At 42.6% G+C, this 24,687-nt stretch overlaps 1 protein-coding gene across 1 annotated transcript in view; it reads right to left on the reverse strand.

Moving 5' to 3' along the window:
• LOC119435283 (prolow-density lipoprotein receptor-related protein 1-like) overlaps positions 1-24,687 on the reverse strand; it is a 46,330-nt gene that overhangs the window by 4,357 nt on the left and 17,286 nt on the right. Inside the window, 6 exon segments of the mRNA XM_049659776.1 lie at positions 8,703-8,896; positions 12,703-12,785; positions 14,843-14,966; positions 15,049-15,173; positions 16,788-17,075; positions 21,549-21,687. Of these exon segments, the coding sequence (XP_049515733.1) occupies positions 8,703-8,896; positions 12,703-12,785; positions 14,843-14,966; positions 15,049-15,173; positions 16,788-17,075; positions 21,549-21,687 (953 nt within the window).

Genomic DNA, 24,687 nt, shown 5'->3' on the forward strand with positions numbered 1-24,687 from the left:
AAGTTTACACGGCTGATAAAACTGTTATCCTTACTTCGTATAGCTGTCTACTAATTTGCTATTGGAATTGCTTCGCCTTTCAGGCGAATTTGCAATTTTTTATTCCGAATCCATCATTAGCCCTTCGTGATAGGCCAGAATGGCTCAGGCGTCGCCCATATGGGCATAAAAGCAGATTGGTATAGTTTTGAGTTATACCGACTCTAGGGACAGACGTCCACCCGCTGAACCCGCTGCAGCGCACGCCTCCATAATATCCAATTCGATCACAGCGCCCTCAGCCTACTTTTCGTTGTTTTGCACCTGTTATGGAGCGCTGCGCCGCTCGGCCCACTCAACCGTATTCTAGTACACTTTATACAGCCGAATTGGCCCTTCCGACAGCAGCAACAACAGCCTCCGGGAATGGCCGCGCATGCGCTGGTCACTTGCCAGTGTTATAAGCGTGAAAATTACGAGAAACTGTGTGGGAGACACCGTTGCGCAGTGTGCGGAATATGAACGGTTGCACTCTTTTTCAGAGACGGCCCTGTTCGCGGCCACTGCCGGAGCACACATGCCGAAGCCGTGCTGACGCAACGTGGCGCAATTTCGGTCAATTTTCAGTGTTTGGCGCACTTTGGCGCAGGAATGTGCGTTTGTATTAAATGGCGCAATTGGCACATGAGTCTCACCCGTGTACTAATGACACATGATATGCTACTTCGTTCAAAATCCGAGTGAACCCATTGCTCTGAATTCATGCAAAACTCTCAAGGCTCACCAGTGTAATGTGTGCCATTATAGAACGAAGTCTATAAACATAGATGGGTGTATTCACATTAGATTGCGACGCAATGTGGCGAATGTTCTCACTTACTACGATGTCATAGTGATGTGATGTGAGCTGGCGCAGTAGACTACTTGGCGCAACAAACCTCGAATGGCAAATGTTGATTATTTTCCGCCAAGAAGTTGGCCACGTGCAAAGTACATGGCGCTGCCATGCCGCCATTGCAAGACGTATGGGCTTCTGTGGCACATTTGCTACAATGTGTACATAATACCTTGTAACTATCTGATGGCTATGGCTGCTGTGGCTGGCATGTTTCAGTGCGAGGTTTTAATCTGATGAATGTAGGCCTACTATCATAGCAAAGTTCAAAGACAAAGGACAGATCCTTGCAGCTGTGAATAAATTTAAAAGCACAGTGTTTTACACTAAACAAGCCGAAAGAAAGTTTATGGAATTTGTTATTACACATATACAAATGACCACATATACAAATGACCTGTTGATAGAGGCTACACATGAATACGACAACATGTATGATGATGCTACTCAAGCTGTTGTGCCATGGAAATGACAGCTAGAGAGCAAAAGATGCAACCACGACTGCCAGGAATCACAATCACCACATACATCATGTCACCAATATTATTGAGTACTGACATCCAAAGCAATACCAAGACATAGGCAAGTTTCTTCATCCATGACGTTGAAGCGTATAGCTGAAACCCACTGAAACCTGGCTGCATCCAAACATCTCTGACAACAAAACTCTTACCCTTGCAAACAATTGTGATACATACCAGCATTGAATACCCTGATAAACAATGTGGTGTCTTCATCCCTGCTATTTAAAATAGGATTACATTTTGTTACAATGACTCGCACTCAAATTCCGAGATTGATTCGAGCCACACCTTTGTCTTTGAAATGGTATGACTAATGCAGTGTAAGCCAGCCCAGCAGATATTTATCTTTTCAGCGACTTCAATTTTCCTCATATAAAATGGGTGCAGCTGATGTCTTCCTGCCACATGTTACGAAACCTTTCCCAGACTGTCAACCAATGAAGTAACAGCTTCGACATCTTAGGTTTAGTTCTTACAAATGACCCAGAAACTCAGCATATGGCCTACGAAAATGGTTTTAGCAACCATAATTTCCTTCAATACTTCATATTCTGTTACCCTACACAGGTATTGCAACAAAAACAATCCAAGATTAAAGGGCAATTATTTCACCAACAACACAAATCTTAAACTTTTTTTTTTTTACCATATATTTCTGTTTACAACCCAACTATTGAAGAAAACTGCATAATCTTCAGTGATAATGTCCTTATTGGTAAATAAGCATAACCAGATAATCAGAACATCAAATAACGATCTGAGCAGTGGCTGCAATCAGTAGCAGATTATTCAAAGCCGAACACCACCCACAGCATTCAATGCGCCTGCATGAAACACTTGCCACAGCCACCACTTGGCAGTGCACGAGAGCAGGGGCCACGTGCTCTGGTTTCCCTTTAACAGTGGGCCACTCTGTACATGCAGATGGAAACTACTGGACCTATGACTGCCGGAGTTATAGGTATTGAGCCCATGAAGTACAGCAGCACACATACACACTTGCACATATGCACAGCACACCAATTCTCCATAGCCAGGGCATCACAGTGCCTCAATGTAAGAACAGAGTCAAATTGCACACTGCTTATTGCTTTTAAGTTTGGTGGGACAGCTGGTCACACTGAAACAGCCAAATGTCAAATTTCATGGGGTGGAAAAAAGAGAAAAGAAGAAAGAAGCCTGGTGACTGCTAGTATGCGACAACAATAAGTCAATATTTATTCCATTAAATGGATTCATTTAAGAACAAGTGACCACAACCAAATCGAACAAAAATGCACCATGTTTGCATTTAAACATTAGGCAGCCAGGTCTCAACTTACCATTCCAGCTCTGCCCAGAATGCACAGAAGGAAAAAAAAAAAAACTTGGGTCAGAATTTTCTATCATTAGGATTTATGCACTACTCAAGTACATGAATTAGCACTATGGCTTGCAAGGTTTCAGGCTACTCTGCAATAATGCTATTGGGCCAACAAGCAAGAGAGCATGTGACCAGTATGTGATGTAGTTACACAACTGCTCTAACAGCATTGGGCACTACACAAGAGGTTTTACCTCGTACCTGCTGTCATGTGCTGTGGAAGGAAAGGCTGAGAGGGGAAGGCAAAACTGCCAATAAGGGCCCTTGAGCAGAGCATGCATAAGGGGGCATCCTTGGACAGCTTATGGTACAAAGAACAAAGAGGCAACAAACTTGAGCAAGGCGTAGATCCAGAGGGGATGTCTGATGTTCTGATCCATTATAAAAAGTGACGTCAGGAACTTTTACTGCCCTATTTGCATGAGGCATATTGTCCCCAAGTTTCCTGCAACTGAATTACTATCCAGAGAACACATAAGCAGTATCTTAGATATTCTCCAAAACCATGTCCTTAAATGTGTTCAGCATTTGCTTAATGGGCAACTCCGACAAGACACCTCTTCTGTGAAACATTTCGTATAAGAACAGAGATATTGCAGATAAAAAGGCCATGTTTCCATAAAATTAACAAAGGTATTATCATCATTTTTTAATGTAGAAATGCATTACCCCTCAGGAAAAGCCTCAGTCAGTGCTTGGCTTGTCCCCCTACAGCATGAAAGTATAGTTTTTCTTTTTCATAATAAAATTTTAAAAAATGATCATACTTCTGAGACACTTGTAATTACAATGACTACAAGTGGCAGCAAATTTCCAAGCTTAGCTATGCTTAAAAATGACTTACTTTGTGGCTCTACCATGTGGCACTATATTGTTGTATTCACAAAAGGTAAACGTGATGCAACACTGCTCTGGCCCATCTACAGTTGCTGTTGAGGATTCGCACTGAATTCCTGTGCTCTTAAAGAAGCAATACTGCCACACAGAAAAGCATTTGCAACAAAATAAGTGACAAATGCATTGGTGTTTCACATAGTTTTGTCACGCAGTGATTAAAGGGGCCCCTCAACAGGTTACACATTACAAATGACTTGCCCAGCACACAGATCGGGCAGTGACAAACATGTCTGCAACATAGTACACCTATGCATGCCAAAAGAACAGCTAGAAATTCAAATGAAAGCCTGCAAGCCCTGTTTCTGAGGGCAGCTAGTCTTTTTGCTACCAAAGATGATCTCACAAGTCTCACCTGCTATGTTGGAGGTCCTGCCTGCAATGTTCAGATATCAGGTCGTGCTATGGGTTGTATACTAGTATGTAGCTGTATATATGAAATGAAAATGTTAGTGTACTACTATCACTGATACACAATGGAACATACAGGATTATAATTAGGTCTGGGAATTTTATGGATTATTGTGATTACAAGTAACATTAGGCAAGGTACCACATTCAAAGACTATATACTAGTGGAACCTGAGACACTGATGATAGAACATGCCCCGACGTCCCTAAACATGCCACTACAAGAAATATTTTCCTGAATTGTTTTACCTTCTCGCTATTTGAAATGCACATTCTTTCATGAACAGGAATTATTAACTCGTTTGAGATCTCAGACGTGACATTTGGGGAAGTATATTGAAACCTAGATAGTGACTGGCCATGCCCCATTTATTTAAGCAAACATGCAGATTTGTGGTAGTGCTCAAAAAAAAAAAAAAAAAAAGTGCAAGAAACTGGAGCACCTAATTTTTACACATTTAGAGGGATTTTCAATTTTTGTTTGGCTAAGCATTTCACAGTCAACTGAGTGTCCAAATGCTGCGTTTGATTGCCTGGACCGCATTCGTTGTTGAGACATTCACATCCTTCAGTGCCATTTCTCTAGAAGACTTGATTACCTTCTGGCTCGAAAGGTAGAAGTTGAAAGCTGATAAGATTACCAATGATGGAAGCTACATTTTACTTTTTGGAGGCAGATTTCAGAGCAGAAAAAATGCCACAGTGGAGCAGCCAGAAGTGTTTCAGAGCAGATGGCAAAATATGCCATACGACTCCTGGAGTTAAAAGCATCACCGAAGCATCTCATAAATGTTAATATTATGAAACATAATGCACATACAATATTCAATGCTGTCGTAAGCGATGACAAGTGCCATGACTCGGCCCATGCATGCTATGCCTTGGCTAAGGTGCACGAATGGCTTGAAGAGCACATCGCAGTGTATGCTCATATTACTCCTGTCAATGACAATGCTGCTGCTCATTTCAAGAACAAATTTCAAATTAATGAATTGAAAAACAACGAGTATGCATCAGCCAAGTGTTATTTTGCGCTACTGTACAGGGGAACACGGAAAAATGCCTGCAATGGAATCTGAGGCATTGTGAAGCACCAGGCGACGCTACACAACCTTCGAATCCCGCTTCATCTGCCATCAACTGTGCTTCCGATACGGTGCAAGTTTTGACTCCTAAGCTACCAAAGGTTACATTAATTTACGCTCCAAAAGCTGCCATTGAAGGCAAGAGAATGGGTTGCAGTTCCTGCAAGGCTGGTATTCAGTCGTGGCGTATGTGGGAGTGCAAGCGGACCCACAACTCCGAACTGTAGTTGTTCGTGGTAACAACAGTTGCTTCGGATAACCAACTTCTTCGGCAAAGAAATGAATGTCATGTTCTTAAAAAGGTGCAAGACCAGATTAATAAAATACAACCTCCATGGCAACAGTACCGTCAGCCTTCTTCCTCGGCTCATTGGCATACAACATGTGCAATTGTGCGGTTAAAAAAGGTTGTAACCCACACAGGACAGCATCAGTTGTTGGCAGCGTTATATTTGAACAATGAATATTATGTTGAATGAGTTCTTGCATAGCTCAACAAATCAGAACACACAAAATTCGTGTTGCAGCTGCTAGAGTGTGGTCACATTTGACGCATTGTAACTTGTTCGGTATTCAAATAATGTAACATTTTTTTTTACGCACAGTGGTAGACAACGTCTTTGACTTCAACCAGAGTGATTTTCAAAAAAATTAAACATGTCCTTTTTCAGAAAACTATTTTAAAATTTTGATGTTTTTGGCAAACTACTTATGTTTAGTGCAATTTTTAAATATAACGATGCTTGACAAAGTAATGAAAATTATTTCGAAAGAATGTGAAGATTTAAAAGTTCATGTGCACCAAGTTTTATTATCCTCACTTTAATTAGTCTAGAGCAATAAATTCCTGAATTACAGGTACTTTGGTCCGTTTACCATGTTTGTGATTTTTTTTCTCAATGTTCCTTCCGTAGCCAAGTGCAATAAAATACTCATAAGGTAGCATTTTATTTGTTCTTTGTGGGGAAGAAATATTGTGATCAAGAAGTGTACCATTGTTTCTCTATGCGCGCTCAAAGTTCAGAAATCGCAAAACTGGCGGAAAAGCGTTTTCGACGGCCGAAATTTGTGCATTTTTTTTTCAGGCGAACAAAATTTTTTTTTCACAAAAACTAAGTTCAGAGTCATTGTTCTGGGCCCAAAACCTGCGCCTAAAGTAAATTTCATCAAAATCGGGAATGGTGACCAGGACCACATGTTCGTTTTATCTGGATTCGCCCTTCAGTCGCTTTCACATTTCACCAAAACAGTCTGCATGTTAAGTTAAAAATACACCTAAACAAGGCATACATTAAAAGTGCCAGTTCTTGCAGCAGAAACGATATCAAAGCCGATAAAGCTGAGCATAACGTAAAAGTAATCAGTCACACATCACACTTGCCACAGCAGCAGTTGGTAATCAGTATGAGATCTAATTTCCCAACGCCGTTTCAGAGCAGGTTTGGAGCAGCTACTAACAAAAATGCCCGTTTGGAGCAGCACTTCCATCACTGAACTACAATGATCAGTTATTTCAGAAGCGCCACTTCCATGGGAATCAGTATTATCGACATTTTACACCAGCCAATAGGGCCGACAGTGCTGCTCGGCAGGTAACAAAATAAAGTCCATAAGGCAAGGCAAACTAGCGAAAATGTAATCCCAGGGATGAGGATCCACTCCTGTCTATTCAATTAGGACAGACTGCTTTTCGTGCATTATATTGGTGTAACAAAGTTCTTTTTCCATTTTAAAGCCAATTTTCTCAAAACGGCAATTTTTTTAAATGTTTGTTCCATTATATTGGCTATCTAAAATGCCAGGAAGAACATTTCTTCCCAGTAGTTAGAGAAAAGATTTGGAAGTTTACTGTACCAACACAGTCAAATTCACTTAACAATTTTCCTTCCACAACACATTTATCACCAATTATTGCCTGAAAATTATATACACCTAAAAAAGAAAGGACCGAAAAGACCATGACACTCTTAAACTAAGATTTAGGTCCAGTAGAAAGAGTAAAGAATTCTGTACACAGTAATAGCAATGTATTTTAACCCCATTAGTTGCTTAGAAAAAGGGTCAGCGGCAAAAAACATGGCAGATGTAGCGCCTACCATGTCCCCTTAAGCCGTAATCAAGGAGGTAGTGGGGTGCTTAGATGTCGTAGCAATCACTGTGCTTAACAATTCATTGTGCATTCCATGCTGCATATGAATGTATTCTAGCCTAAAACACCTGCAATACAGGCAAGTTTTTTCTTTGTAGTATGGATTGTTCTGTTTTAAAGACTAATACTCTAATACTCAGCAGCAAAAACACTACATAATGAAAGCACAATATGCCTGAGAACTACACTAAAGAAGAACAGCCTAGGGGTATGGAATGCATTCAATGGCCAAACAATATAGACGCTATAGACCTTCAAGACTCGCATTTCAAGGCGCACAAAATTTACTCTATAACCTCTCACCTGTCATGTGTGAAATATGCTTTAATGGTCATACATTCTTAGCTCACATTCACTTACTAAGGCTTGCTGATTCCACTGAACATCACTTGAGTAATCCACACAAGATCATATGGACTCATTCTTGCAGGCTCAAAAACACTTATAACATGTTAAGGACTAATTTTTGGGCTAGTTGGTCTTGCACAGCTATTGATAGGAATTAGCAAAAAAAAAAAAGTGCTTTTGTTTGTATCTCCTTCTGTGTGTGCATTTTTTTTTTCTTCGCTAATTCTAATCAACAAGTACGTATCACATGTGATTCAGACGTCCTTGAACTTGAATTCATACAAGCTAGCTCCGATTCAAGCCCTTGCCGAACCACCCAGACCCAATCAGACAACTTGCACCCACGCTGGTTAAATGGTGCTTACTCAGACAGATTCACAGTTGGGGCCAAGTCTGAACAAGTTAACTTGAGTTTGCCAGCTTTTGTGTGGAACACCAATGCCCTAAGGGCTTGAATATCTTCAATCTGGTACTAGTCTCAGAATTCCTACTAAATGGACATGCCTTGAGCACAGCCCGGCTTCAATTCCACAGTTGTAACATGTGCTTAAGTTATTTATGTAAAAATTTCAAATTTAGCAACAGAACTTAAGGGGGTTATTTGACAATTTCTGATGTCATCAACGCCATAAATTTTTCCCAGCATAAATTATTTGTCTCAAATTTATAGTTGAAAACAGTGTCACTGAAACAATCTGGTATGAAGCTTGAGTTCAATTAAATTTGTCTGAATTTGTCCCTTTGTCTGAAGTGGTCACTGTGCTTCAAAGACACTTCTCAGCAATTCCTAGATAAAAATTTTGCAACCAGGTGCTCTGAGCGTTTACTCGTATGCACTAGAGGGAAGGTGTACTTTTCAAGGTCTTAGAAATCATGGAGGAACGTTATTAAAGCACACTGTGTTCCTTAGTTGAAGGGCAGCGCAGTGCTCAACTCGGTGAAGTCAAGGAAGAAATTCAAGTCAAGGCCCATTTGAGAATATGGGGGTTAAAGTCCGCTATACATTTTGATTCCTAACATTACCTCAAAGTAAAATAAACGAAATAAAACTCACCACATTATCAGAGAAAGAAGTTTCATACTGGCTATCAATCATGCGTGCCGCTAAGGCTGGATTGGCCTCTTCAGAAGAGAGGGAGACTGCAGTGGACTGCCAAGCACGCCTCCTTTTCACCCAAGCAACCACCAGCATCAGCAGGAATGCAGAAAGCAGCACAGCCACTGGAATCACTATTATCTTTACATCAGCTGTAATTGGGAAATTGTAGCACAATTAGCTGACATTTCTTTATGTCAGACATACAGTAAATAACAGTTCAATAGCAGTGCTCTAAAAGGTCCCATCTGATTTGTTACTTACTGCTGTTTGTAGTAGCTAGGGTAGCAGGCTAACAAACTCATGCTACGAATCCAAGCATCCTTGGCAAAATAAATAAGTTGAGCTGTTGAGTTGGTTCTGGCAAACATGAGTTAGCCTAATGCTTCACTCAATCAATAAACAAGATGCTCTAAATAAATTCAAACTAATCCGGAGTGGCCATAAATAAAACAGCAGGAAATAGTGAAAGAGAATGCTTTTTATTTAGAAGCAGAGACTGTAAATGAATGCCTACCAAATACAGTAGAACCCCACTGTTACGTTCCGGGGTGCTGCGTTTTCCCGACTGTTACGTAATTTTTGGTCGGTCCCGGCACAGCTCCCATAGAACCCAATGCATTGGTAAACCCGCTGTTGCGTCGCAACTGTGGGACCGTTCCCGCATCATGCATTGCGAACTGCCACCCCGCGCCGGCCCAAGTGGCCATTTTTACTTTTCATGTCGCTTGGCTTGGTGGCACGACGATGGCATTGGCCGCCCAAAGTGCCAGGGGCGACAACCTATGACATATTTTCGGTTTCCGCCAGCAAAGAAATGGCCCTTGAGATCCGTATTTGCTAGCTAAAGATGGTGTCTATGATGCCTTATGGCCCTAAAATTGGTTTTGGCTCATAGATGTTCCGTATAAAGTCCAAGGGCTATAACGCCGTCGCCACGCACCCTATGCTGATGAGAGAGTGAAAGCGTGCGAGGGGAGCCGACGACCGCGTCTAAATCTCGCGTGCGCAAGAAAGAAAGCAGGAAGGAAATGCGCCTTCTTCCGTTGCGCTCGAGGCACCAGCGAGGGAGCGAGGGATAGCGGGCGGCGTTGTACTGTACTCTGGCATGTACTCTGGCATCAAATGCGAACTGCGCAGCGGCGCGCGGGCCATATCTGGAATGTGATCAGCTTTGGGGGCAGAGTCGAGACAGTGTAGGTGTGTTGGCGGCTCATAGCTTTGTGTGTGCTGTGTGTTCTCGGCTCTCAGTTTGCGTTTAAGCGATGGACAACAGCACAAAGGTCACTTCAGTCGCTTCTGCAGCGGCGCTTCCTCACGCAAGCGTTTGACAGCGCGTGTCCGCGCTCATCGAGTGTGATGTGTTCATGTTTGCCTGTGGGCGCTGACACCATGCTTGTTAATATAGTTAATAAGCGAATGTTTACTAGTTTATACAGACGCTAAAACTATTATCCTTACTTTGTATAGCTGTCTACTAATTTGCCATCGCAATGGATGCTTCGGCTTTCGGGCGAAACTACGACTTTTTTTTCACATGTAAGAATTAAATAATATTGTGTGCAGTTGAACACAACTCCCATTTCTCAATTTTTCCTGTTTCTCGGCCCTTGCGTTTCCCGGTTCTTACGTTTTTTTTTTGTTTTTTTTTTATGGTCCCATGAAAAACAGATCAGCGGGGTTCTACTGTATATGCATTGTGAGCAGGAAGCATGAATTATGTCTATTCACAGCAGACAAGTAAAGCACATATGCACACTTAATGCTTTGTTATCAAGAAAGGCTATAGAAAGATGCCCCTAGCGTGCTAAAAATGGGCTTTGCACTCCGCAACATGTCTTGCCAACACAGCTGCTGCTTTGTTTTCCCCTCACTCTTTCTCTCCTTGTGTCACTGCAAACGCACCCACAAGACCCAGTCAAGCACATATACTGCTTGAGAAATGCACTGGCCTCATATTTTTACTGTATTATCTTTTTATAGCACGTTTCCTTCAGCACTCACAAACAAAAATGCTGCAATAGGCACTGAATGCAGGGAGTACAAAGAACAAGAGAAAACAAAATGAGCCGTGCTGGACCACTCCTAGGCCCACCAAACCAGTCCACAAAGTCAACATCAGTGCCCCTATGAGTTGACAACACCTGAAGTGAAAATATGTTAAAAAGCTTGCAATGCAGTTGCAGATGCTTTCTCTCAGTACACAGAGCCCTTATTTTGATTGCTTATTCTGCAGCAGCACCCTTTATTACTCAAGTGTTGAAATGACACAGTTGGCAGGCGGTAGCAATATGGAACAAAAAGAGGTTATTGGCTGGAGTTAGTCATGTATACAAATAATACATCAATCACATGATCAGCTGCGACAACCATTGATCCACTGCGGCTGTGTCAGTGGCAAAATGTGTTATCGATGGCGTGCATCCTTGGAAAGGTAATGATGCTGCATGCAGCTCAAGAAAGTAGCAGTTGCACTACAATCATCGAACCTGGATGCAGAAATGCTACATGTGAAACTGCAGCTGCCAGTTGGAATAGACAACTAGACAAGTTCTTTCTTGATCACGGAGACACAGTCATCATGCCTTCAAGAGAATCAAGGCAGCTGTGGAAATACTCGTAGGCAATTCTAAGTGCAGTAAAGTGCAGAACTTCAGGAGATTGCTGAAACAGCAATTTTTCCATGCGAAAGTGTAGAGTAGGCTCGACGTTTTTTTGTTTTCTATTTTGGCAACCAGCTTGCAAGCATTCTCTGCTCATACCCATCATTGGCAGTTTGTTTGAATGGCTCTGTTTGATGACATGCGAGTGCGTACTGATGCAACACACGGCATACTATGGAGGATGGAAATGCAGGAAAGGGCTAAAAGGGGTGTTGCAGAGCTTCTACAGCCGAATAGATTTGTCTGAATGTGCACACCTTGTTCCTGGATCACACATGGACATTAATTGTGCTACCAGCAGCATGCTGGTCGGCCGGATCCTATCGAGAATTATGACTGAAATATGCATTTTGCAGTACAAGTTTCCAACACGTCACTGAGCTATACGATAAGCTTCTGGCAGTTTGGAATACACCAACAAACTAGTTCCAGCAAGATGGTATGAAGACGATACTTCTGTATGTCAGAAATGTACCAGTTTTGTTCACATTTGTTTGTGTTAGATCAGGTAACCCACCTTTTTCAAGAGAGTTCGCTGCTGGGCTAGTTGGTAAATGATGCTAAGAACAAAAACAGTGCTGTTTTTGTTCTTGGCATCCATATTCTCCCAGTATTTCTTGATCATGTCCATTTAAGTTGTAAATGTACCTGGCAGGCACTACAACAGGCAGGCCTCACTGCCAGTACCTTTCCTGGAATTGCGAATTTAATAATAGTGCCTTGTGTGGACAGCGTGGGAAAAGAAAGAATCACTGGCTGTACCCATGGTGGAAAATAAGCTTTGGTATTTAAGGTGATATTTAAGCGGAATATACAAACATGTCTATATGTACACTCAGGATAAGTAAGGTTCAAAAGTGATGCACCTAGATTTCAAAGAGTGCAATAGTTTAAGCATGCTCATTAATTAGCAGATTATGACTGCTCCTGTAGCTTGAGAACATTAGGTTGAAAGGCATTGAGAAGTGAGATTTGTTTCCCGCTTTATTTGCAATGTTTGGACCTTGCTTTGCAAAAGCAATGCAGCAAATAAATTTTTACTAGCACACCTGTGCCCATGAATCAAATACCAATTAGTTAAGAATTCAGAAAAGTTTATTCAAACCTAATTATTTACATGCTCAGGTTATATCTCCATCCAAAGGTAACACTGTGGCTGTCAAGTTTATGCGATGTTGGTTTCATTTAACTGCCTCTACTCCTTGTTGAATCTCTCAATGTAAAGAAAACAGCAAGGTATTCATATTCAAATGCAACAACCCACGTAAAACCAGTGCAAAGTGAAACAGCCATACCTGGTTCCTCATCAGAGAAGGGTGGATTGTAGATGTATGCTGCATAGAACTGGCACCGTGGCCCAGTAAAATTGGCAGTGCACCTGGATAGAAAGCAGGACCTATGGTCAAATGTTTCGCGTTTTGTCAATGTCAACAGATCAAATAACTGCTAGATAATTATCTGCTGCATCTTTTTTTTAGCCACACAGCTTGGCCTATGACAAATTATGGTTAAATAAATGCACCTGCATTTACTTTTTCAGTTTACCTGCTGCATTAAAGATCATCTGTGCAAAGTCCGGTGCTGCTCCTGTCAAAAGAGGTAATCTGAGAAAGCACCTCTCCTAGTATTTATTGCTAGGCGAGGTGCAATATTACTTCTTCCCAGTTTCGTGTACTGTGGTGAGCTCAAACCACCAGTCAACAAATATGCAGAAAAGCTTGCATTGCATTCTGGGAACACTGCAAACACTGAAGAGAGGAAACACAGGGCTTCTCATCCTATAACTAACATTTTTATTTTCCAAGTTCTCAAAAGCCCTCCCTCACATTATCTGTCGTGCAAGTATGGTACCAAATTGACACTGATGCAAATTCTGTTGAACCTTTTACCTATTCCAAGCTGCAAGTCATTAAACAAGGGCAGGCACTTAGAATCAGAATGTGAGCAAGAATAACTATTCTGTAAACTGAGAGCATTGTGCATTGCATAATGGGCTCAAACTATTATCTGCACATATCTTGAAAACATTCTTTATGCACTCACTGTATTTGTTCTATTTTAAAGCATCTTTATGTAATCATGTTTTAATATGGGTACTCTGCGTGTCCTGATAAATTTATTAAAAGCTGAAAAGAATTGGCATGTTACATTACATTCTTGAAGTGTGAAATGAGCCCACTAGTGGCCAGAATACGAAAGTTATTTTTTACACACACTCCGAGATTAACAACACAATGCACTACACCACATCAGCGATCTTTCGCTGACGCCTGCAAAAGCTGCCAAAGCTATTCTGGCGCAGCATGGCGCAATGTCGGTTATTTTTCAACTTTCGGCACAATTTGGCACAGCAATTTGCTGGAGTATAAAAAATGGCACGATTGGTGCAGGATTACCACCCCTGAACTTAGTATTTCCAGGCGGACCCGATTGATGCAATAGTTCCTAAACCTACACTTGGGCTGTGAAGAATGCCGTCGGTGAAGGGCTTTAGGTCAATTTGACCACATGGAGCACACTTTCAAGCACACTTGAATATGATTGTGTAGCTGTGCTCAAACTGCATTGGTTCAACCATGTTCGACAGTGTCCACGTGACAGGGGTATCATGTGCACCACTGTAGTGGCAAGGCAGAAAAATTATCATAAAACACTACTTAAGTGTTTTCTTTCACTGCTCTCTGTATAACAGAACTATTTTCATGTCTAATGTTATACAGTTAAACCTGCTTATAATGAACCTCCATATAACAAATTCCTGGATATAACGAAGTCTTTCTATTCCCCGCCGTTACTCCATTGAAGCACATGTATTTGAGACCTCTACGTAACGAAGTGGCAGCGGGAGTCAAGCGCACCGGTGCAGCCAATGTAACCAGTGGCTTCCGACGCGCCCCGACGGGCCTGGCGCTGAATTGGCTCCTGACCCATTCGCGCGTTGGTCGCGCCGACTACGCCGAGCCACAATGCCATTTCGGGCGAAGAAATAAAGGCGCCAACGCCGCTTCGCCGACGGTCGCAGACAGCTGTTGAAAGCGGCGCGCGGGCTTGGGATTGTTCAGCGCATGCTCTGAAGATACCAGCCGACGGCGCGCGTCGGAGTATAGAGGAGATGGCGTTTCGGCTGGCGCAGCGCAACCGGCGTAGTGTGACTTGCCGCAAACAATGCTGGCCAGTGTGGTGATAACGTCAGACTATAAACGGCCTTATACGACGCTACGACACCATCGGTAATTGGTAAGAATCGAGTAAATGCAGTAAAGGTTTCTTTTTCGATTTTCGTGCCGAACCTGCATATAACAAAATACTCTTTATAACCAAGTTTTTCGGGAATTTGTCAATTTCGTTATATCCAGGTTTAACTGTAATAATAGCTAGTTTTATAGTGACTAATGGGCAACTATAACCAATTTGCATAAAAACAAACTCATTTACTGGCAAGTAGGTCCACCAGGGCCGTCATCAATGGCTAAACAGGTCCCACCATTGAAGCAGAAACCACGGCACGACATTATAGGGTTCAGGTTAGAACTGTACATATCACTTGACTTGTTGAGATCTGAAAAATAAACGAAAAAAATTGCTGTTTTGGCAGCCTGTGTATACAACTCATGGAAGCTGTATATGAACAAGGAACTCACATGGGAGTATGTGCCTATTGTAAAGTTGCAGATGAGACATGTTTGGACCAAGAAACCGACTCCATGTTGAGATCTGAGGATGCCTGTTTTTGACCAACATTACCAAAGAGCCACCTGAGTAGGTGCTGTAAAAAATAATTAAAATTTCAAACAACTTGCACACCTACGAATAATTGTATTACAGCTCAGACCACTTATAACTTAACTGCTTATAGTGCAGGACCGAATATAATGCGATCTTTTCAGACTCCCGTTTATCTTCCCATAGAACTCAATGTATACGCATACCGCTTACAGTGCAACTGTGCAAGACGAAATACCAGTTAAAATGCGGCTGCCGTAAAATTTCACGGAGAAGCAAGACAGCGAGCACGCTTCTCAACGAGGTGTGCCAGCCAAGGAGAGAGCAACAAGGGCGATGCGGAGGAGGAAGAGGAGATGCGGAGTGAGCGAGCAAACAAGAAACGAAGGAAAACATTCTTTTTTATGTGGCGGCAGCGTGCTGGTTCAGTGGGCCTTGGGGAGTTGTCTAAGTGACAGAGAAACCATTTGCTCAAGCTGCTTGTCAGTGGCATGCGGTCCGCACAGAACGCGTGCACATTGTCGCTCTTTGGCTGTTTAGTTTGGGTGCTATAAATAAATACAGTAGCTGAATTTTTCAGACACAGATGGGGTCACAAAAATGTGTTAATTATGAGGCAGGTTGGAACAACGAATTTCAACGGTAAAATCAATTTGTTGTTGTTTACAACCTCAGTCATGATAAAATTGATTGAGGCCGTGAGTGCGATGAGTGAATGTGCTGATATTGTGCGTGCGACTGACTTCGCAACGCTGTCAGTTTAGACTGTGTTCTGCAAATTCATCAATTCGGAACATTGTCCACACATGAGCTTTTACCGTTCCTACCAGTACACGCACATGCAAACTTTTGCTATGCGCGTTCGCTGTAGTTGCCAGCTGATCACCCGCAAACTCCGCTTCATGTGCACTGCCGTCAGTTCAGCCTGTGCGCATGGTTTCGCGCCAGACTGTGTATTCGTCTACAAGTAAAAACATATATCAAGGGTGAGCTTCCCGCAACGGCATGTTGGCCAACACCACTACTGACTAGGCCTAACCTGTGCAGTCTCGTGGGAATCTGCAGCCAAAGTTGTGGTTTGGTGCAGATTCAACAAAATGCTTCGCAGTGGATGTACAGCACTTAGAAAGTGGAGGAACCTCCTCGCCAACAAAAGTGAGGGCACATCCTGGTCATGTGCTTTGATTCCCAGACACATGCGGCCGCTTGGTCTACATGTTTTGCACGTGAAAGAGCCTTTGAAAAATGTTTCGGTTATAGTGCAGTACTGCTTATAGTGCAAAAATTCATGACTCCAGCGATTTACAATATAAGTGGTCTATGCTGTGTACTTCGCAACATTCCCCAGTGTGAATTGAAAGGAAACCACAGGTGTAGCCACAACTGAAAGAGTGATCTTCAGCCTATATTGTCAGCTCTGTCAAAAAGTTCTGAAACTTAATATTGGCAATCAAGTTTGTTGCTATCCTTATGGCATGATACAGAAGGAGTTGACCAGTTTCTTGTAGGAGCCAATAAACTTAATGCATTCCCTTGATAAGATGAGCCCTTCGACTAGGGAGTGCGTACAATGCCCAGCATCTTAAGTTCTCACTGCGTGCATCACCACGTGGTAGCTGAGACTTGCTAAAGGGATATACTGGCTGGTTTAACTCACCTATCAATCCAGAAAAGCACAGACTGGAAGACTGCCACAGAAACTGGGGAATAGTGGCGATTCGGGCCCTTGTTGAGTACTATGCTGGTGCGACGAGTGCCATCCAGGCGTGCTCGCTCAATGCGAGCTGTGCCCAGGTCGCACCAGTACACTAGGTCATGCTCCAAGTCTAGCGTCAGATCAGACACTTGAAACAACTCTTCGTGTACAATGGTCTGTCTCTCCTTTGTCTCTAAATCAAAACGTTCAATACGTGGCCATTCACCAGCATCACTCCAAAACAGAAGTCTGTAATTGAGACAGCGAAAGCAACCGTTACTGCCTCTGAAAGCGTAAGGTACATAAATGAATAGTTTATTCTAGTTCCTGAAAGTGTTCCTGCCATCATCTACTACCTGTTGCACAAAATAAACGCTGCAGTTATATGTACACAGTGAAGGACTAACTGCAGCACAGCTTTATTGTGATGACAAAATTAAAACATTTTTGATGATTAATGATCATCTATGTTCACGTCCATATGCAGTTCAAGTCAAAAGGCTTTAACTTATGGCATCTCAGCCTAGGGTTAGTAGGATGCTGTACAAGAAACACACATGAGCTGAAAGTAGACACTTGCTTTCACTTTTAGTCCTGTTTTCTGGGTACCGTATTTTCCGGTCTATAAGTCCCACCTTCGTGTAAGTCACACCCCCCTCGAAACGGCAGTTTTTTCCGGAAAAAAAGTAAAGTAGCACCAGCATATAAGACGCACCTGTTCATTTGGTTAGCGATTTCCAAAAAATTACAGCGACATTTCACTTCATAAACGCGGGTCACGCGCAAGCATATGGGTGCCATTGTGATAGCAATAATATAGACACTACAGGTGCATTTCTGCCATCATGGTCGCCTCGATTTCCGTCTATCGCAATGAATTCCGATTTAAGTCCAAGGGTGATAACAAGGCGATAACATCGTCCTGGCGCACTGTATGCTATATGTGCGAGTGAAAGCGTGCGACGGTGAGCCGAATCGTGCACAAGGGAGGAAAGCAAGAAGGCAGCGCGGGAGGGACAGGTACTTTGGTAGCAAGTGCGTAGTTTGCGCAGCGGAGCGGCGCGCGCTGTATCTTTAAAGCGAACTGCAGCTGCGACAACTTCGGGGTCCGTCGACTCGCAGTCGGCCTGCCGCCACTTGCGTTGCTGCTCCGTCCTTCTCGCACGGCGCTCGGGAACTTGATCGTGAGAACCCAGTACCTCGATGGCACGAACAGAACCCGTAGCAATTAAGTGGCAAAAAAGGCCAACCCAGTACGCTTTGCGTGGCCATAGCATCCGATTCGATTTTGAGGGCAGCTTAAAAAAAAAAAAAAAAAAAGAAATGTATATAGGTCGCACCGTTCTATACGACGCACCGATGAAAAATTCAGAAAAAAAAAAAACGCGACTTATACACCAGAAAATATGGTACTTTTTGTCAAGATACAAGTCACCAGCGCTTTCAACTGCTCCAATCAGGCTCTTCTTTCTTTAGACTTTGCAAATAATTGAAAAATTGTGATATAGTACTCTTCTGAAGGTGAATAACTTGAAGACATGTACATTACTCTCAAGTAAACCAACTACATATGCAAAAATCTAATTAAAATTCCACTAGCTCAACATGGCGTTCAGCACTTTCTGGCATTAGTTTCAACACATAATTCAAGATCACCAATGCATGAGATATTTCCATTTAGTAGGCATCTCAATACTAGCACAAATTTTGGCGTAATCACCATTAAAGCTACAGAAGAATGCCTGGGCATTCCACTTGTTTTAAGAACTTCCTTGGGCATGAAGAGACAAACTGTGTGGAATGCTGATCTGCTGTATGGACCATTTTTGAGACACATCAGAACTGGTGCTAGTCTTGGGATTCCTCTGGAATGGACATGCCTAAAGCATTGGTCAGCTTCAATTACAGAATTGTAACATTGGCTCTCTAAGCTAAACAATTAAAGTTTTATTCAACCTTTTTAAGGTAGCTTAAGCAATTCTTCCAAGTAGTTCCCACCTCCTGGACTAAATCCAGCTCAAGTTGCAGCACTGCATTATTGGCCACAGGCAATGCTTTAAAATTCTGTAAATTAAGCCTAAAAACGCACTTCCTAGTACATTTCAGAAACAGAGGCACAGCTTGGAGAGAAAAAGTGGGATTTACACTATTGTGCACTCTTGTGACATGTACAAATTATGGGGTTTTACATGCCAAAACACGATCTGATTATGAGGCACGCCGCAATGGGGGCTCCGGAAATTTGGACCACCTGGGGTTCTTTAACGTGCACCTAAATCTAAGTGCACGGGCGTTTTTGCATTTCGCCCTTGTGACATGTACAAAACATAAAACTTAAAAGTCTAGTGACATTTTGACGCATGACATTTAAACAGCTCTAATAATATTTTATCATCCCATCATACAACAACGCTCCAGTTTGTTTTTTGCAACCACAGTAGAACCTCACTGATATGATTCTGTGTAATACGTTTTTCGGGATGACATATTTTTTCCCCGGCCAACTAGAAGCCCTGTATTTTCATGCGGTTGATACGATCGTGTTTTCACCTGAAATTAGATGATACGACTGCAAACTTATTTCTGAAACTCGTAGCTTTATATTCAAGTGTACTACATTAAATTGCATTCCAACGACCCACGTGGAAAAACGCGTGCCGGCGGCTGCAAAACGCGCGGCACGAAAGCTGCCTTGAAGATGTTTTTTTGTGCCGTGGAGGGATCTGTCTTGGACCAATTTAAATTGCCATGCACCCCGGCAGCAAACGAGCCGCGAGTGAAGCAGACCAATCAGAGCTACCTCTTCAGTGAAGTACGCGCGAGAAACTGGTGTCATGCGGATCCGCCCAACCACTATTTTCACACTCGTATCCTCTGCTTGCGTCAGCTTTCGCTCTCGCTTGTTTTGGTTGGCTTTTTAGATGAGATCTTCATGCGGTCACGTGGCTGAACGATGCACCTGCCCTCGCCCGCCAGTCGCATCGCTCGTTGTGTCACGCTGCTCTACGGTGTTCCTTTGTTTCGTAATTCTTGGCTTCGTTTTTTAAGCGAAACTTGTATTGCCTGACTTGTGCCGTCGGTGTGGCTGTAGTTGTATGCGAAAAACCTCCTCACACGCAGCTGGCAGCTGGAAACCCTCCTCATCCACTGCTGGCACGCCGGAAACCCTCCGCTTCCACAAGCGGCGCGCCAGATCATGCCACACTCCCAGGCAATCACAAGTGCTCCCTCCTTCCGGAGAGGAAAAGAAGGGTTCGCTCGCTCCGCGCGTGCTGTTTCTCGCCAGTTCAAGGCCAGCTGCGCTATTGGTAGGCCGCGCTTGGTCCGCTCCGCCGAAGAGGTGGCATACCTCAATGCACGAGAGTGGGCCCGTGAACGTGCGGGAGGTCGCCGGGCGAATCCACCGTTTCTCATCCACCAACAACCACGTCTCTTTAATGTGTCTGAAACACTCAAACTAAACAACTCTTCCCCTAAGGTTGGACAAGCTTCACGTGCACCCCTGTTCCCAGTAGGGGAGGGGTTTTAAGTTTCAAAAGAACTTGTTGACGGACCTTGAAAAAAAGAAAGTTCAGCGAAAACTGATGGAGCTATTTTATGTTGCTCAATAAAAGACACAGTTTCACCAGAAAGGCAATATATCAGTTGCGATAGTAAATTAGTAGACAGCTATACGAAGTAAGGAGATTAGATTATGGGGTTTTACGTGCCAAAACCACCATCTGATTATGAGGCACGCCGTATTGGGGGACTCCAGAAATTTGGACCACCTGGGGTTCTTTAACGTACACCTAAATCTAAGCACACACGGGTGTTTTCGCATTTCGCTGCCGCCATCGAAATGCGGCCGCCGTGGCCGGGATTCGATCCCGCGACCTTGTGCTCAGCAGCCCAACACCATAGCCACTGAACAACCACGGCAGGTAAGGATAGTAGTTTTATTGGCCGTATAAACTTGTAAACATTCGCTTACTAATGAATTAACAAGCAAGCATGGTGTCAGTGCACAAAAGCAAACATGAACACACGACACTCGATGACAGCGGACACTCGCAAGCGTTTCATCGCCCTCGGTTTCATCGCCCTCGGTTTCATCGCCCTCGGTTTCATCGCCCTCGGTTTCATCGCCCTCGGTTTCATCGCCCTCGGTTTCATCGCCCTCGGTTTCATCGCCCTCGGTTTCATCGCCCTCAGTTTCATTGCCCTCGGTTTCATCGCCCTCGGGTTTCTGCCGTCGCCCTTGGCGACGGCAGAAACCCGCTTGGCGTGTCCACATAATTGCTATCGTAATAAAAGTGTGTTGGCTGCGGTTTGTGCGATATCGAGTGATGCTGCTCCACATTATGCACGTGTTATGCAGAGCAATATCAGTCGACGCCACAGGAAGCTTTGCTAGCGAGTTTGTCACCAAGTAGGCCTATTTTCTTAAGTTTTGAGGCTTGCTTTGGATGATAAGACTTTTTGGATGATACGTTTTATTTTCTGGTTCCCGCAAAGATCGTATCAACAAGGCTCCACTGTAATCATTATGGAATTGGCATGTTTTAACACTCCACAATTATACATGCCTACAACACTGGAAATGTTACCAATTGACACACATGACTATCACTTGCATTTTTTTAGACAAATTGTTTTAATAACAGCACAGCCAAATTTTTACTGGTATTCTAAGAACAGCACATTAAAATTTTGATGTGGGTGCACAGAAGGTAAACTCACCTTCTAGAAGGATGTATTGCTAAAGCATTGACCCTGTGAAGGTCAGTGTCTACCAGAACACTAACACCAGTTCCATTCAGGAAGAAAGACTCTATCCGGGCACCATGACTGCTAAACACAGCTCTGTACAAAAGACCTGGAAAAAAAAAGCTTTCCTAGTCACTTGAAGATTATCAGTACATACCCAGTAAGTGCTTTAGAAAGCCGTGCATAAAAAAATGTTATGAAGCATACAAAAATGAACTTTTTTGTAATAAAAACAGTTTACAACAGGCTCCTTTGAAGGCCAACGTAAAAGACCTTGGCAAGAGACATTCTGTCTGATCAGAAGTCAATGTACAATGAGCCTACGAGAAACCAATGGTCCCCAAAGTGTTCAGAAATTTTGTCAACAACGTTTACAAGACTTGTCGACTATGGCACTACAGCTCCTCCTCCTATCCTGAACATTAAACAAATCTACCACTTTCTATAAAAAAAACTGGCCTGAACACGAACCTTTCGCTGTTGTGCGTCATATTTACTGGGCAGCACTAACATAGTGGCCACATCAATTCAAGTTTTTCGCATCTAAATCGCAGGTTTCTTTCCTGAACAGAGTTACCAGCGGCCTTCCTGGTGTCCAAGGGACTACTGTTAGCAATCCACGAGTGTGAATGACTTGCCGTCAGCTGGCGTGACCCGGCGATCGTGACATGGACACTTCGTCACTGTGACGTCAACCTACCAGGAACAGCCACTGGCTGACCCGACAGTCCTGCCTGCTATAAAAGCTGCCAATGGTCTTTGCCAATAGTTACTTGGCAGCAGTGACGATAGTCGCCACTTCAATTCACATTCTTCACATCTAAATCACAGGTTGGTGCACTAGCACATCACTAACTTTCTACACCACTACTCTGTTTACTTTCAATGCTGCAAAGGAGTGTTTTTCATTTCCAGTAACAATACACCACCTAACCTAGTGAAGCTAATGAAAGACTTCAAACAGAAACTGCGTAAAATGTGCACTGCAATACAGAGGGAGCTCTGCAAAGATTACAAAGATCTAAAGCACTCGATAGACTTCTTCAGCACTCAATCTGATGCCATTACCATAAAGTGCTCAAAGATAGAAAAACAAAAATGCTGCTTTAAGGAAAGAAAATGCTGCTCTCACAGAGTACAGAGCACTCAAAAAGGGAGTGAATGCCGCCGAGGCAAAACTAACTAATCTGGAACATTACTCGCACAAAAGAAATATTTAAATCAAGAGCATTCCCGCCACAAAACCTGAAGCTTTGCCAACAATCATAAAACAACTTGGTGATGCCACCTGTGAAGCAATAACTGAAGCCAATGTACATTCTTGCCACCAAGTGCCAAGAAAGGATGGAGGCCTTTCCAAGAGAGTATAGTACAATTCACTTCTCGAGCAAAACAAGAAGCTGTCACTGAAAAATCATGCAAGAAATGTGTTTCTGTATCTGATTTTGGTTTTAAGAGCAACACTCCAGTATTTGTTAATTAGCACTCATGCCTGGAACTGAGAAAGCTCCTCAAGCAGGTAATCTAAGAAACAAGGCAAGGCAGTGGGAATATGTATGGACCAGAGGTGGAAAAATATTTGCCAGTAAAACGGATGGATCACGAGTGCTCCGGGTAGCATGCACTAAAGACCTTGACAAGATAGCCTAATGTAATTTTGGCCGCCCTTGCTGAACTATAGACCTCGGCCATGGCACTGACACCATCCGAAGTAGCTGATGTTTACGATGTTTACGAACGCAATCTTAAATGCTTAACTTTCACTTAAACGCGCCTTCTACTTTCATAAGGGCGATGAACTTGATGGTTTGCTTTGCTCTTTCAATTAGCCTTTGATATTATGATGATCTGTGAAACATGGTTTCAGCACGAGATCGAGGTACTGAATATTCCTGGTTACAACTGTTACTACTTGAATTGCTCTTCTGGAAGGGGAGGAGGTGTGTGTTGCTTATGGCTAACAATGCCTTGCAGTGTATTGCTATGGCTAGCAATGCCTTGCAGTGTAACATAGTTGACGGCTTTACTAAATTCACATATATATCTTAAGTGTTACAGTAGTTTAAAAAAAAATTGTTTGCTGTTGTCAAAGCACGACATACATACAAAGTTAGCTCGGCTTCCGGAAAGTGCTTTCCACATATTAACACAAAAAGAATTTCTTCTAGATGCCATTGAACGTAAATTACTAACACTCGAAATATTCACAAATTTTTCAGAAGTATTCGATTGGATAAATCATGAGACCTTGTTAAGAAACTGGAATATATAAATTCAGAGGTGTCTAATTTAATGAATAGCTATATGAAATTCTGCCGCCAGAGGATTGTAATAAATAATGAAGCTTCAGACAACCTTGCAGACACATCAGGTATACCTCAAGGAAGTACTTTATGGCCACTCTTATTTAACCTTACATAAACGATGTAACATAGATAGACTTAACTCGTTTATAATTTCGTTGTAATTTCTGCAAACGACACAAGTTTATTCCTCACCTCGACAGACGCGGAAGGTTTAGTGTACAAAGCAAACACTGTGCTCAGTAAACTAAATGCATGGAGCAAAAAAATCTGCCTATTAATTACTACTACCAAAACCAAAGCACTGCCTTTTAGGTCCACAAATCGTCAGGTAAACATTAAAGGTGCTTTAAAATTTGGCAATCCTTACCATGATGTTGCTTCATCAGTCAAAACCCTTGGAGTTATATTTGAGCAACATTTAAAATGGTATATTCATATTGATATAGTCGCTACTAAACTTGCGCGTGCTGCTAGCACACTTGCAAGGTTACGCTTCTTTCTTCCACAGAATATTAAATTGCTCATGTACAACTCCTTTTTCTTTCAAACATTACATACTGTTACCTGGTTACATAATATAATGAAGCTATTTTTACTGCAGAAAAAGCACTGCATGTAATAACTAACTCAAAATTCGTGTTCACACTGAGTCAAGAAGGTGCATGACTTTTACAATTATTTACTACTAAGAAGATGGGAAGGGGAAAATCTGACAATATTGAGAGATTGGCTTGTCCAACTAAATTGTGATATGCTTTACAACACAGATAACCAAGATATCTGACACATTCCTGCCTCACAAATAC

This window comes from Dermacentor silvarum, unplaced genomic scaffold, assembly GCF_013339745.2.
Source record: "Dermacentor silvarum isolate Dsil-2018 unplaced genomic scaffold, BIME_Dsil_1.4 Seq598, whole genome shotgun sequence".
Taxonomy (NCBI): Eukaryota; Metazoa; Arthropoda; class Arachnida; order Ixodida; family Ixodidae; genus Dermacentor; species Dermacentor silvarum.